General features: G+C 38.3%; 1 protein-coding gene across 2 annotated transcripts in view; it reads left to right on the top strand.

Moving 5' to 3' along the window:
• LOC126187677 (transmembrane protein 245) overlaps positions 1-16,182 on the top strand; it is a 246,221-nt gene that overhangs the window by 73,986 nt on the left and 156,053 nt on the right. For both annotated transcript variants that reach the window (XR_007537772.1, XM_049928911.1), the window contains exon 7: positions 4,895-5,062. Coding sequence is in view for 1 of the 2 variants with exons in the window: in XM_049928911.1 (XP_049784868.1) it covers positions 4,895-5,062 (168 nt within the window). In the remaining variant the exon portion in view is untranslated. The remainder of the gene's footprint in view (positions 1-4,894; positions 5,063-16,182) is intronic.

Below are 16,182 nucleotides of genomic sequence, written 5' to 3'. Positions count from 1 at the left end.
CTTTTTATCTAAACCTTTCATCATGCATGTTCCGTTTTCATACATGGCTACACTACTGACAAATACCTTCAGAAAAGATTTTGTAACACTTAAATCTGTATTTTATGTTAACATATTTATGTTCTTCAGAAATGCTTTTCTTGCTATTGCCAGTCCCCATTTTATATCCTCTCTACATTGACCATCATCAGTTATTTTCCTTTTCAAATAGCAAAACTCATCTACTACTTTTAAGTGTGTCATTTCGTAGCCTGATTCCCTTAGCATCACCTGATTTAATTCGACTACATTTCATTATCCTTGTTTTGCTTTTGTTGTTGTTCATCTTATTTCCTCCTCTCAAAACAGTATCCATTCCGTTCAACTGCTCTTTCAAGTCCTTTGCTATCTCTGACAGAATTACAGTGTCATCGGCAAACCTCAAACCTTTTATTTCTTCTCCCTGAACTTTAATTCTAACTCTAAATTTTTCTTTTGTTTCGTTTACTGCTTGTTCAGTGTACATATGGAATTACATTGGGGATAGGCTACAACCCTGTCTCACTCCCTTTCCAACCAGTGCCACCCACCTGTCAACTCTTATAATCGTTGTCTGGTTTCTGTAAAAGTTGTAAATAGCCTTTCGCTTCCTGTATTTTACCACTGCCACCTTTAGAATTTCTAAGAGAGGATTCCAGTCAACATTGTCAAAAGCTTTCTCTAAGTCTACAGATGCTATAAATGTAGGTTTGCCTTTCTTTAACCTATCTTCTAAGATAAGTTGTAGGGTCAGTATTACCTTGTGTGTCCCTACATTTATCTGGAATCCAAACTGATCTTCCCTGAGATTGGCTTCTACAAATTTTTCCATTTTTCTTTAAAGAATTTGTGTTAATAATTTTGCAACCATGCCTTATTAAACTGATAGTTCAGTAATTTTGTTCCTGTCAGCAATTGATTTCTTTGGAGTTGGAATTACTGTATTCTTCTTGAAGTCTGAGAGCATTTCACCTGTCTTACACATCTTGCACACTAAATGGAAGAGTTTTGTCAGGGCTGCCTCTTCCAAGGCTATCAGTAGTAATAATGGAATGTTGTCTGCTCCTGGAGCTGTGTTCCAACTTAAGTCTTTACTTGCTCTGTCAAATTCTTCATGCTGTATCATATGTCCCATATCATCCTCATCTACGTCTTCTTCCATTTCTATAATATTGCCATCATGTACATCTCCCTTGTATAGACCATCTATATACTCCTTCCACCTTCCAGCTTTTGCTTCTTTGCGTAGTACTGGTTTTCCATCTGAGATCTTGATATTCACACAGATGCTTCTCTTTTCCTCAAAGGCCTTTTTAATTTTACTGTAAGCAGTATCCATTTTTTCCCCAGTGAAATATGCTTCTAACTCTTTAAATTTATCCTGTGGCCATTCTTGCTTAGTAATTTTCTACTTCCTGTCAATCTCATTTCTTCAATGTTTGTATTCCATTTTGCCTGCTTCATTTGCTGCATTTTTAAATTTTCTCCTTTCATCAATTTATTTCATTCCCCTTTCATCAATTAAATTCAGTATCTCTTCTGTTACCCAGAGATTTCTACTAGGCCTTGCATTTCTACCTGTTTGATCATCTGCTGCAGTCACTATTTCATTTCTTAAAGCTACCCATTTATCTTCTGCAGTATTCCTTTTTCCCGTTCTTGTCAAACATTGCCTAATGCTACCTCTGAAACACTCAGCAACCTCCGGTTCTTTCAACCTATACAGGTCTCATCTCCTTAGTTTCCTATCTTTTTCTGCAATTTATTCAATTTTACTCTACACGTCATAACCAGTAAATTGTGGTCAGGGTCCACATCTGCCCCTGGAAATGTCTTACAATTTAAAATGTGGCTCCTAAATCTCTGCCTAACCATTATACAATGTGAAGAAAAATTTGTGCTTTCAGACTTCGTAGCGCAATTCCTCACATGCTAGCAACACAAAAATGTCTGTCACAAAATTTCATACTACCCATATTTCCATCAGTAAGTGGACATTAAATATTGGCAATCTAGCAGCACTGTAATCACATAACCGCCTCTGTCAGCATACAGTAGTAGTACTGTGCAGTTGGTGCAGCAGGTAGCGTTTTGTATTAGCATGCATGAGGTTGAGGGTTTGATTCTGGGTATTTATTTTTATTTGCCAGTTTCGTTCTGCCATATAACATTGTAGCATACACTATTTCTTATGTTACATGTATCCGATATTTACATCTCAGTGTTTTGTAACAATGAACATAACAAAAATGTGGTCAGACAAATCAGAAATTTACTGCTGAAATAAATGACCTGTCATAGGACAGAGCAACTACAAAAGCAATATCAATTTCAATATGTTAAAAAGGATCACACAGTTCGACCATCATCAGTTATTTTGCTCCCCAAATAGCAAAACTCCTTTACTACTTTAAGTGTCTCATTTCCTAATCTAATTCCCTCAGCACCACCCGACTTAATTTGACTACATTCCATTATCCTCGTTTTGCTTTTGTTGATGTTCATCTTATATCCTCCTTTCAAGACACTGTCCATTCCGTTCAACTGCTCTTCCAAGTCCTTTGCTGTCTCTTGACAGAATTACAATGCCATCGGCAAACCTCAGAGTTTTTATTTCTTCTCCGTGGATTTTAATACCTACTCCGAACTTTTCTTTTGTTTCCTTTATTGCTTGCTCCATATGCAGATTGAATAACATCGGGGATAGGCTACAACCCTGCCTCACTCCCTTCCCAACCACTGCTTCCCTTTCATACCCCTCGACTCTTATAACTGCCATCTGCTTTCTGTACAAATTATAAATAGCCTTTCGCTCTCTGTATTTTACCCCTGCCACCTTCAGAATTTGAAAGAGAGTATTCCACTCAACATTGTCAAAAGCTTTCTCTAAGTCTACAAATGCTAGAAATGTAGGTTTTCCTTTCCTTAATCTTTCTTCTAAGATAAGTTGTAGGGTCAGTATTGCCTCACGTGTTCCAACATTTCTACGGAATCCAAACTGATCTTCCCCGAGATCGGCTTCTATCAGTTTTTCCATTCGTCTGTAAAGAATTCGTGTTAGTATTTTGCAGCTGTGACTTATTGAACTGATAGTTCGGTAATTTTCACATCTGTCAACACCCGCTTTCTTTGGGTTTGGAATTATTATATTCTTCTTGAAGTCTGAGGGTATTTCGCCTGTCTCATACATCTTGCTCACCAGATGGTAGAGTTTTGTCAGACCTGGCTCTCCCAAGGTTGTCAGTAGTTCTAATGGAATGTTGTCTACTCCGGGGGCCTTGTTTCTACTCAGGTCTTTCAGTGCTCTGTCAAACTCTTCACGCAATATCATATCTCCCATTTCATCTTCATCTACATCCTCTTCCATTTCCATAATATTGTCTTCAAGTACATTGCCCTTGTATAGACCCTCTATATACTCCTTCCACCTTTCTGCATTCCCTTCTTTGCATAGAATGTATTATAGTGGGGCCAAATTGATGTAAGTTTGCTGTTTTCTGGGTAATAGGTGGATTTTGTTAATGCATTTTCATCATAAAGTAAAATCTTATTTTTAATGTCAGATATTGATTGTTTTAATATATCTCATTGCAAGAAACCACATAATTTTTACGATTATTTAAAGAAAGAAATTGGTGCAGAGGAAAATGGACTTTGTGTTACTTGTAGTCCATAGTCAAGCATTCAGTCATTAGAAAAATCAGTGATAGGAACAACTGAACGAAAAAAATCGATTTAGTCAGTTGCTGGAAAACAGTAGATTTGTTCAGTTGTAGTTTTACATATCAGTTGAATTATTCATTCAATCTTTCGAGTGAAACTAGTCGTGGGTCGTGGACCAACCAAATGAAAACAGCCAACACATTTTGGCGCAATCAGTTCTGAGCATAAACATTCCATTGTTTTGCCATTGTTGAATCATCTGTGTTGACTGCTTTCTGTTATAGCCCGCCATTACTAGTACTTCTGTTTCAGTATTTGCTTTTTATTGATTGCCAAAAAGTGGCTTTTTGTTCAGTTTTTCATCCATGTTTATGAGTAGATGTTTTCTTAATGGTGAATTTTGTGTCTAGACTGGGATTCCGAAAAGCTCAGTGGTGTGGAAATGGAGAAAATCAAATGGTTGGGTAAAAAGTGATCTTCAAGATGAATGTGATATATAGTATCAGTAAGGATGACTCATATTATGAAACTATATTAATTAAACAAATTCAGAGAAAATTAATGAATAGTGACAAATTTCTCTCACCAAAGAAGTGCTTCCGCCATGACACTCTTGCTTTAAAAGCAAATTATTATGTCATCAAAAAATTTATATTACAAGCTTTCTTTTTATGTTATCTCAGCATTTACCAAAATAGAATTACTGGTGTCAGATGCTGAGAACCCGAGAAAATTCTGGTCCTACATAAAATTACCTAGCAGGTCGAAGGCTTCTATGCAGTCAGTCATTGACCAGCATGGTTTGGCAATAGAAGACACTAAAAAGAAAGTTTAAGTTTTAATTTAACATTTAATAAATCATTCACACAGGAGCATCATACAAATGTACAATTGTTTGACTTTTGTACAGACTCCTGCATGGAGGACATAGTAATAAAGCATCACCCTTGAAGCTTATTTAGCCCTTTATTCGCACGATATCCTGTGAAATGTGGATGAAGGGCCAAAGGCAGGTGCCATGCTTCTAGATTTCTAAAAAATGTTTGAAATGGTGCCCCACTACAACTATTAATGACTGTATGGGCATACGGAATAGGTTCGCAGATACACGAGTGGTTCAAAAACTTCTTAAGCTCTTGACATTAGCTATATTTAATACTTATGAATGTTCACTGTCTTTGAATATTACTCTTCCAAAATCTGATCATTGCAGGTATATGCAGAAGGTATAAATCTGGTCCAAATAATGGGTAGTGCTATCAATAATACATTAGTGAAGAATTCGCAATTGTCAGAACTCCTTCCTAAAGATTGGGAACAACAGGTTGATACTCTGGTGGACAATGCGTATGTGTATGGACGTGAAGGCATATCAAAGCTGGTTAGTATGATCTGTATATTTTGGTATACACTCTTTAATTTGTTTTGATTTATTGTTATTCAACTTTTCTTATCGCAAAACTTTCACATCTCAACTTTTGTCTAGTTATTTCTGTCAGTATCTCTCTTCAGTAAAGAATAATCCCTATGAAATTCAAACAACAGAAGGCAAATAACAACATAACAAATCAGTGGAAAAAGGTAGGGTGTGATATTTTCATGTGAGTAGATTGTTATTCAGTGAGTACATGGGATGTTACTCGCATGAGTACTTGTATGAGATGGTAATATAGTCTGCATAAGTATCCCACTGAAATGAACAGGATGTTAATAAAGAAAGCAGTGATTGTAGCAGCAGTTTTAAGTGTCCTACATATAATAAATAAGTACAGATAAGGGTACACTTTTTAAAAATATATTGCCTAAAAATGAAAGTTGACATGTGCAAGAGCTTAAACTATGCTGTAAGTTAAAAAGAAGTTGAGGATTATTTATTAGTATTGAAATAATTGACACTGTGAGGCAATAATAGATTTGTTGTGTAAGTAAATCAGAAACTGCCTTAAAGTAGCCCTATCCATGTGAGTGGAGAGTTTTGTGTGGTCGTGTGACACTAAGAACTACGGCAATGATAGTGCAGCTGCTGGCATGGTCTTCCAAACTGGACACGTCCTAGTCAGTGAACGAGACAGGTATGTATCCCACAGTGTCCTGTCTTCCCACTCTAAGTCCATCATCCTGCCAGATTTGTAAGGAAAAGGGAGATGAACTTCGAAAACTATAGGGAAAGCTATTCATCTTGGAAAGATTACCCCAGAATCAAAATCCATGCGCCTTCAAGTTGGTGGCTAACATTGGGTTATCCCCCATCATAGAAAAGTTGGTGGTGGTAAACAGACTATAGGGAAAATTCAGAATTTAATAATATGAAATAAACAAAAAGTGCAAGAACAAGGTATACAATTTGGTATTTAGAATAGTTGTAGTTTATGGAAAACAGGTGCCTCAGTCAGTCTAGTCAAGGAGATTGAAACATATAGGATGGATTTAGTCACTTTCAGGAAGTTCCCTGTGACAATACTGGTACCATTGATATCAAAATGTATATGAGCTTTCATGAAAGCTGTGATTTAAGATGCAAATTACATACTGTATCACCCCCCCCCCCCCCGCACCCCCCCTCCCCCCCGCCCCTGCTCTCCCTTTTTTTAATGGTGTGTCAAGCAAATTTCTCTGTAGTTGGCTATTTACGTGTCTTACATCTGTCGTAGATTGACTAATGAACTGTAGTTGGCGAAATTGTTGGGCAGAACAAACCTCTATGAGTTTCTTTAAAGTGAAAGTATATGGTTAATGGTTCATGTAGATTACAAATGGTCTGGCTTCTATATAAGATGGAAATGCCGCACAGCTTTATAGGGGGCCATCACCTCTCGTTTTATGCACTCCAGTTGCTTTGTGCCTCTGCCAGTTTATAGGAGAAAAAAATCGAAGATTTTGCAACATATTTACGAAGAGCAGCAGTTGAGATGAGAGAACAGCTTTTTGTGAGCTGGCTTTTCCAGAGGTGTGTTGCACCAAAGATAGAACACATTTTATTGGATTTACCATTAAACAGTATTTTCGTATTCCATCGAACATCACACTGAGGTGACAACTCTAGAACACAGGGAAGCTTGAGCAGAATCCAAGATGGGACCTGGTGGTATAGTGCACGCCTGAAAACTGAAAGGTTGCTTGGTCACATTCTGGTCAGACCAAGCAGTTTTGTCTCTTGTTTCTTAATGTAGCAGTCACGTCTCAATTATATGGAGATTTTTCAGAAGCAAAACAAGTTTTGCATTCCACATTTAACTGTAGGTTGCATTTTCCTGGATGGATAACTGTCTCTGGAGACACAAGTCTCTGAAGTGACTTTTCATTGAAAGACTCATACCAGGACATTGAGCCACACACAGTTATTATTACCAGAATCTATCCATGTTTACATACAAGGTGTACAATTTTGCTTCTGCCGTTTGCTGATAGGTGGCGACAATGGTAAGTAGTGGTCGAAAGAAACAGATCGCAGATGTCAGGCAGTTGGCTTTGACCTCAGTCAGCATAATCTCATTCAAGCATTAGTCGATTTGTGTCTGCATCGTAAAGTTGTTCTTGATTGAAAATGTCAGTTTACGAGCCTAATTCTCATCATTTGCAGGAGGTGTTACTGTTTTTGTTTCAATATGAAGAAAACAGCAGCTGAGTCTCATTGAATGCTCTCAAGCACTTATGGTAAGAATGCTAATAGTGAAAGGCCATGAAGTGAGTGGTTTTAATGCTTCAAGAATGGTGATTTTGTCACAGACTGGCATAGTGGTGGAAGAGAGAATGTTTTCGAAGATGCAGAATTGGAGACATTGGTGAGTGAAGATTGCGTCAAACTCAAGAAGAACTGGCACAATTAGTGGGAGTGACACAGCAAACCATTTCAAAACGTCTCAAGGCTATGGGCATGATTCAGAAAGAAGGAACTTGGGTCCCGCGTGAGCTGAAACCAAGAGACATTAAACGGCGTTTGTGTGTTTGTGGACAGCTGTTTCGGAGGCAAAAATGGAAGGGATTTCTGCATCACATTGTGACCGGGGACGAAAAATGGGTTCATTACGATAACCCTAAACACAAAAAATCATGGGGATATCCCAGCATGCTTCCATGTCGACGGCCGAACCGAATACTCATGGCTCCAAGATCTTGCTCTGCATTTGGTGGGACCAGCTCGGCATCATGTACTATGAGGTGTTAAAACCAAGTAAAACAATCACAGGTGCTCATTATGAAATGGAATTAATGCATCTGAGCAGAGCATTAAAAGACAAATGGCTGCAATACAGCGAGAGGCACGTAAAAGTGATTTTGCAGCATGACAACGCTCAACCCCACATTGCAAAAGAGGTCAAAACGTACTTCGAAACATTAAAATGGGAATTCCTACCCCACCTGCCATATTCTCCAGACATTGCTCCCCCTGACTATCACCTATTTAGATCAATGATGCATGGCCTGGCTGACCAACACTTCTGATCTCATGAAGAAGTCACAAATTGGATCGCTTCCAAAGGTGAACAATTTTTTTGACGCAGGATTCGTACACTGCCCGAAAGATGGGAGAAAGTAGTGGCCAGCGATGGAAAATACTTTGAATGATACATGTGTAACCAATTTGTTTCAATAAAGTGTCAAATGTTGGGGGAAAAACAACAGAAGCGAAGTTTTACACCTTGTACATTCTCCTTCTATGAAAGCTAATCACAAGTAGGCACATTTATTCACAAGGAAGGTTTGCGTCTATAATTTATACTTAATTGGCGTAAATTGACTGTACTACGATGAATTGCAGCACTTCACCATGTTTTCTATATGTAAGTGAAGTCTGCTTTCTGGAATTACTGTACAGATTTTGATGCAGTGGCTGACACAGCCACCCCACCAACAAATGAGTGCTGCAGAGATGCAGAATCTTCGATGCACGGCTGGCGTTGTTAGCTGGTTGGCTTTAGGCACTGCATTATGCTAGCAAATTGTGTGTGCTGCTTAAATCATTAAATTTGTATGAAAGTGGTGATATTCAGTTAGAAAACATTGTTCTCTGATTTTTAATCATAACAACACGCAGTGTCCCGTAAACAAATTTAGTGCTACGCCACGTGAGTCATCTGGCTGTAGATAGTACCCATATGAAGCTGGAGCGAGTCAGTAGCCTGTTATATTAGGGACTGGCTACCAGTGGGGGGATCACAAGTGCACTGGAAGTGAGCTAATCTCAGCGGGGACTCTCGGTGCCAACTCTCTTCTTCGCAACAGTAGCCAAACTGGGATATCTGCCCAGGCGGCAATTTCTGTTGGGGAGACCTTATTTCACAAAGCACCTAGCATCCAGCGCACATCGGTCTATCGATTATTCATATTATTTTGAAACGCATCCCTGTTGAATAATAGATAAGAAAGATTACGTATTATCTTCTCGGTGTAACCAAGAAAATGAAATTTTGGCAGAAAATTTTTTGCCAGAACACTACACTGGTAAGGGCCAGTTGTACAGTCCCCGGGTAGCAGCCAATAAAGTTCTATTCTGGGAGTAGCACGGAAAACATGTTGTACGAACACGTAATAACGCCTAACCATAGAATAAACGCAGGATTACACCAGTGATTGTTGCAGGGTTAGTCAAGTTAACCAGAGAATAAGTTTCAACCCTGGCAGGAATAGTTACAGAATTAGTGATGACAAGATTGTTTGTTAGAACGAGGAAGGAGAAGAAACGGGGACATCACACAAATTATGGAAGAATATGACGATTCCAAATTTATATAAAAAATTTGTACTACTACTTTTCAATCTCGTGCTTCAGAAGCTAGAGCGTATGAATGAAATGTGAAACTATTTCTTTACATGAAACTATTTGCTTGTAGGAGGCCTATTAAGCATTTGATATTGTTACTTTGTGATTGTATTCTGTCGTGTTATAAAAAATGACTATTTGTGCCAAAACAGTGGTGGTGTGTGTTAAAATTGCTACAATATTAGGGAGACCTATTTCGTGTTATTTAGCAGACAGTGACAAAATACACGTAATCAGATCGAGAAAACATGCCAGTCTTGGGTACTATTCATAGGTATTAATAGTTTTTTCAGTATTAGACAACGGCATTTGGTTTTTGCATGTACCAAAACCTTTAACGAACTTTGATGAGCTAATGGATTTTTTCCCAAAAGGAAAACACGCCATGTAAAGTTGTAATAAGGTTAGTAAGAAAAGCAATGCTAGAATTTAAAGATTGAAGAAATGTGTACTGTCTTGCTTGTCTATTGTCTTTACTGGTTTTATGTATCCCATGTATAATTTTATGTCACACAAAACATAAAGTTATTAACTAATAGGCTATAAAGAGTGCAAATTTTGTGAAGAGTTCCTGTTCTCCAGGTTACAAATAATCCCATCCAGTATTATTTGTGAGTTTTTTTAAAACAGGGGCAGGTTGTCAAACCGGCCGACTGTGAGCAGGAGTGGCACCACAGGACATTTTAATTTCCACTGCCGTGAATACAGTTTGATGGTACCCATTACAAATTGTTACACATTTGAGTTCCACAGAGCGAAATACAGACGTGCAATAGAAGAAAGCTGTGTGAAGAGGTGTGGCACTGCACATTGGCACATTTAAGACCAAACATTTCCTCATATGCCTACGCTTTACGTATCAGATTCTTCAGAAAGATGTGCACTACAAAATGGAGATATTTTTGAAAACTAGATTTTTAAAATTTTTGGCGTCCTACCTCAAACGCTCGAGGGAGGAGGGGCGCCACTATCTACTATTGACCCGGTTCGGAAATACCGCAGATCCAGGGCTGATCCACAGAGCAGTATTAAGTTGTAATGAGGAGATGGGTAGTCTCATATGACCCGTGTTACATTTAGTGATTTTGCTGTTTCCTTTTTGTTTATTGCTCTCACATCAAATGAAAACAAAATGGATTTCTGTGCCCAGGAGCTATCAAGTGAATTAAAATACATTTCCATAATTACGGAAGGCTAAAATATATTATTTGTTTCAGATTTTATTTTATGTCCCCTTTCTGACAGTCAAGCATTAATTGCCTTTCAGAACAGTGAAGTTATTTTTGTCGATTTGCTAAAGAAATTTGGCTTTAATTAATCTTTTCCACTGAGCCAGCCAATTTATTTGAAACGTTGAGTTTCAACTGTTCGCTACATTTCAAGTGCATGTTTTCGTCTTCTAGCATGTATGGCATTATGCCATAATAAAGAACCAAACATGAGATAATACAGTACTGGCATTCCAAGAAAATTTACATATGAATGTGCACTTTCAGCCGAATTATGCATTTTAATATCTTGCACGAAATTCCCGTGCTCTTGGAGTATCCTCTAATGCCTTGTTTATTTTATGGCATTATGTAAGATCTTTTAATGTTTTACACATACGAACATACGGGTTTCCTGCGTAGCTGCGCAAGTGCGGTGACGCTTGTTACCTGGCAACTGCTGAAATTCATTTCTAACAGGTCGTGGGAAAATGTTGTGAATGGTGCTTTGAAAACTATTACTTTCAAAATAAATTTCATTTTACACAAGATGAACGATGGGTGACTCTCATTTAAAAATCAACTCTTTAAGTACGATGATTTAGAATAATTTCGAGCCCAGAAGATCTGACATTTATGTTGTTCTTAAACATTTTACTGGCACATTTGTGTGATGTATCTTAAAGTGTAACACGTGCAAAAAGGGGCAACATTATAAGTGAAAGTTTTTCTTTTCTTGTGGCAACACTACGTCTATCAATTTAAACCATTAACTTTTCCTATTTGTGTGTTCGCGCTACTTAACAGTGATGTTGCTATTGGCTGACTACATTACATGTCCTATGTTCTGAGTATCCGCTGTTATTGGCTGGCGAGATCATGTGACGTGAGGTATGACTGGCTTACAAAAGCGCATCGCAATCTCGATTTCAATACTTCGGAAAGTAACATGGGGTGTTTGGTGGAATTCCAATGTATACTTTCGTAATACGAAAATACAGTGTACATGTTGCTGCACGTCAGACATCTTCCCAAAATGTGTTTTGTTACCTGAGTTTCTTTTGCTAAAGTGCTGGGAAATTCTACTCTGGTGTATAAAACTATAACCATTCAAAAGACTGGTAACTTTAACAGTTCTGAGGAAAAGTATACTCTCACTTAACACGGAAAAAGTGTATTTTCACCCGGGAGGAAGTATACTTTTAACCGGGAATTCCAGGAAAAATCCGGGAATTTTTTTTCCTCGTCCACGTATACACCCTGTGGTGGTATACTTGGCAAAGGCCCAAGGCACTGAAAGATTCCAGCTGAATTACATCATGGTCAAAGAGAGGTCCTGAAGTCAGATATTTAATTCTAAGGCATACCAAGGAGCAGATATAGACACAGATCACAGTTTAGTGATGATGAAGAGTAGACTCAACTGTGGAAGGAAGTTGGAACATTGAAGTACTGAGGAATGATGAGAAGCTTTTGAAGTTTACTAAGGTTGTGGATTCTGTGATAAGAAATAGTTATGAAGATAGTAGACATTGCTAAAAATAACTATCACAGGTATTGGATAGACAGAATTGGGTACAGGGAAAATGACTGTGAAGGAACCATGAGTAACTGAAGAAATACATCAATTAATCGGCAAAAGAAGGAAGTACAAAAGTGTTGAGAGAAAGATAGGAATACATCAATATAAATCACTTAAGAAATGCAAAAATAAGTGCAGGAAAGCCAAGACAAAATGGTTGAAGGAAAAATGTGCAGAAATTGAAAAAAAAAATAGTTGGAAGGACTGACTCTAAACAACCTTTGATGAAATTAAAACAAGGGCACAAACATTAAAAGTGCATTGGGAAATCCACTGTTGAACAAAGATGACAGAGTGGATAAGTGGAATGAGTACTTGAAGGCTTCTGTGAGGATATGGGGTTGTCTGGTGGCATGATAGAAGAAGAAATTGGAGTTGATGTGGAGGAGATTGGAGATCTGTTATTAGAGTCAGGATTTTAAAGAGTGGTGGAAGACTTGAGATCAAATGGGTCAGAAGGTATAGATAACTTTCAATTGGAATTTCTAAAATCATTGGGGGGAAGTTGTAATAAAACAACTATTCAAGTTGGTGCGTAGATTCCATGAGACTGGAGACATGGCATCACACTTTTGGAAAATATCATGGATACCATTCTGAAGACAGCAAGAGCAGAAAAGTGGGAAAACCATTGAATAGTCAGCTTAACAGCACATTCATCCATGTTTCTGACAAATAATATGTGGAAGAAAGGAAAGAAAACTTTGGATCTGTTAGATGATGGTCAGTTAGGATTTAGAAAAGGTAAAGGCACCAGAGAGGCAGTCCTGAAAATTGCAGTTAATAGTAGGTTTGAAATTCTGAGAAAAATAGGAGTAAGCTGAGGGGTATGACAGGTAATATACTATACATACAATATCTAAGAGGGAACAAGAAGATTGGAAGACCAAGAACAATGTACCTGGATTAAACATGCAGTAAGGCAGGGATGTTGTCTTTTTTATCTCTACTGTTTAATCTGTGCATCAAAGATGCAGTGATGGAAATAAAAGCAAGGTTCAAAAGTGGAATTAAAGTCCAGGGTGAAGGGCTATTGAGGATAGGATTTACTGATGACATTGCTATCCTCATTGAAGGTGAAGAAGAACTGCAGGATCTGTTGAATGGAATGAACAGTCTAATGAGTACACAACATAAACTGGAAAAAATCAAAAGTAATGAGAAGTAGCTGAAACAAGAATAGCAAGAAGGTTATTGTGGTGTGCGTACTGTAAGACCTTCGGTACACACACCATCAGATTATTTGACTTGTCACTCTAACGAAGTAGGCAAGTGTCAGCAATATGTCTCATGGTCTTATCGTGGCGTGTTTATCTTCTGCCGTTAGGTCAGACGATAGAAATGCCACTTGCACACTTAGAGTAGCAGATTGACAGTGACCAACTTTAAACAGAACTTGATTAATTTTCACACACATTTATTAAAATAATAACAAGCATAAAAATAACTTGGTTCTGGATGCTATTTACAATTGACAATCTGTAGTTCCTTTGGTCTTGGTACGTTAATCTTATTCTCGCATATCTCTGATACTTGACAAAGTGTCTATACATTTCTCTTCATGGCTATGTACAGGAATATGGTAATCTTATTAGGCGCAGACTGAAACTTGACTATAGACTGGTACAGACTAATGCAGACTGACTAATCGGAGATCTGTACACTCTTTATAACATCTCGAGCGTTCAGGTATCACTGCGCGAGTGTGATCCGCGTGGAGAAAATGTTCTACGTTAGCAGCAATCTCATTGGCTGCGTTACATATTAATACGTGGATCGGCGGAAGCAGGATTTGGTCCGTCTCTTAAGACAGCTCCATCACGTAGTGCGGAGATGGACGAGCGCTGCGCCTGCGCTGTTGTGCTTAGCGGGGCGCGCTCTAGTGGGAAAGTTGTGTACGTGCTGACTACGCGGAACTATGTACACAACATTATCTTAAAAATTGGTGATCCCAAAGTAGAGGAAGTTCAGAAATTCTGCCACCTCGGAAGCAAAGTGATGGATAAAGCAAAGTGGGTATAAAAAGCAAAAAGCAAAGGCAATGAACATATTGAATACCTTTTAATAAAAATCACAACTGCCTTGCCTGCTGACACTCAACCAGCTTCGTGTTTGTGGCAAGGTTCTGCTATCCCCTCAGTTTTAAATATGGACTACCAGTTTTAGCGTGCTGTTTGTTTACAACTTGACGTGAATGATGAGGAGTGGCAATAAGGCAGTTATCTCTTGGTGATGATTTTCTGAAAAGAATCTCTGGGAGGATGTGTCTTCTAGTGGTGCAAAACTGGTAGTGATTTTTGATAAAAGACAACCAGTGCAGATTAATTCTTTCAAAAAAGGCAAAGAGGACATTCCTGGCCAAAAGAAGTCTTCTGGTATCAATCATAGGTCTTAACTTGAAGAAAAAATTTCTGATAATGTACGTTTGAAACACACCGTTGTATGATAATGAGTCATGGACTGTGGGAAAACTGGAACAGGAGAGAATATTAAGTGTTTGAAATGTGATGGTACAGAAAATTGGTGAAAATTAGATGGACTGTTAAGTTTAGGAATGAGGAAGTTCTTCGCAGAATCTGCAAAGAAAGCAACATATGAAAAATGCTGACAAGAAGAAGAGAGAGGATGATAGGACATATTTTAAGATACCAGGGAATAACTTCCGTGGTACTAGAGGGAACACTATAGGGTAAAAACTCTAGAGAAAGGTACAGATTAGAATACATTTAGCAATAAATTGAGAATGTAGGGTTGTAAGGCAGTGCTACTTTGAGATACTACTCTGAAATGAAGAGATTGGCAAAAGGGAGGAATTGATAGTGAGCTGCATCAAACCAGTCAGGAAACTGATGACTCAAAATATGTAATGGTGATGCCCACAGAAATTCTGATTTTGCCCTGGAAAAATGGTTAAGTGCCAATAAGAGACGTGTTGATGTGGTGTTGTCTTAATATAGTCCACTGTGGTATGCAGCAAGTTACATAAGCTGGTTATAACTTAGTCTGGTCTCTGGTATAACAGAATTGTAGAGTGAGGTGGTGGTATTGGTAGTACCATTACCTGTTACCACATCAGTGCCCATGTTGATCTGTGACATACAGTCCACTCCCATTATTGCTTCCATGACATTTGCTAGTACGAACTTCCATTTGAACTTTGGACTGAAGCTGAAGTCAGCTGTTTCTTCATGCTTGCCATATGTTATAATGTGTGAGTTATAGGCTGCATATAATGTGTGAGTTATTGGCTGCAGTAAGGTAGAAAGGTGTGCCCACTGGATCTGTTCACTCTGTCTGTATGGTAGCATACTTACGTCTGAACCTGAGTTGGTATATATCAGTGGTTTACTTGCCTGTCGTAGTCATACAAACAGTGTGATAATGTAAACGAACATGCTTGATTTGTTGCACGTGTTGCCATGGTTGATTTATTACAATATGCCAGTTTTGAGCACCGTGCTTCGATTAATTCTAATTATGTGCTTGCAGGACTAATGATGGCTCATTCATTTATGATTTGGCACTTTTGTCAAACAGTGCAGCCTGGTGCTCATGCTGCAGTCCACTGAGGCCTTTTGGGAATGTAGATGGACATGTGCATTCATAACTTGACTGACAAAACGCATGTGGCACCAGCTCACTCACACGTTTGATTCTGCATGTGCAATGAGTGACGCGCGCGCATGTGCAGGGGAGAGGAGGGGGGGGGGGTATAAAGATCACTCTGTCTGTTTACTTTCCTCCATCTTTATAACACGACACCTTCAGTAATTAATATTGTGTATCTATGATATGTGATTAATATTCATGGTCGAAATGTAATAATGATGTTGATACCTCATTTTATTGTTGTTGCCAAGCATGTTTTGCGCTAACTTATATTAACACGGAACCTTTTTCAGTGGATCCAAATTTGGTGTTGCACAATAGGGCGGAGTCCTGAAAAGATT

The sequence above is a fragment of the Schistocerca cancellata genome, chromosome 5 (genome assembly GCF_023864275.1).
Source record: "Schistocerca cancellata isolate TAMUIC-IGC-003103 chromosome 5, iqSchCanc2.1, whole genome shotgun sequence".
NCBI lineage: Eukaryota > Metazoa > Arthropoda > Insecta > Orthoptera > Acrididae > Schistocerca > Schistocerca cancellata.
Note: the sequence above shows the minus strand (reverse complement) of the source record. Positions and strands in the feature narration are given on the sequence as shown.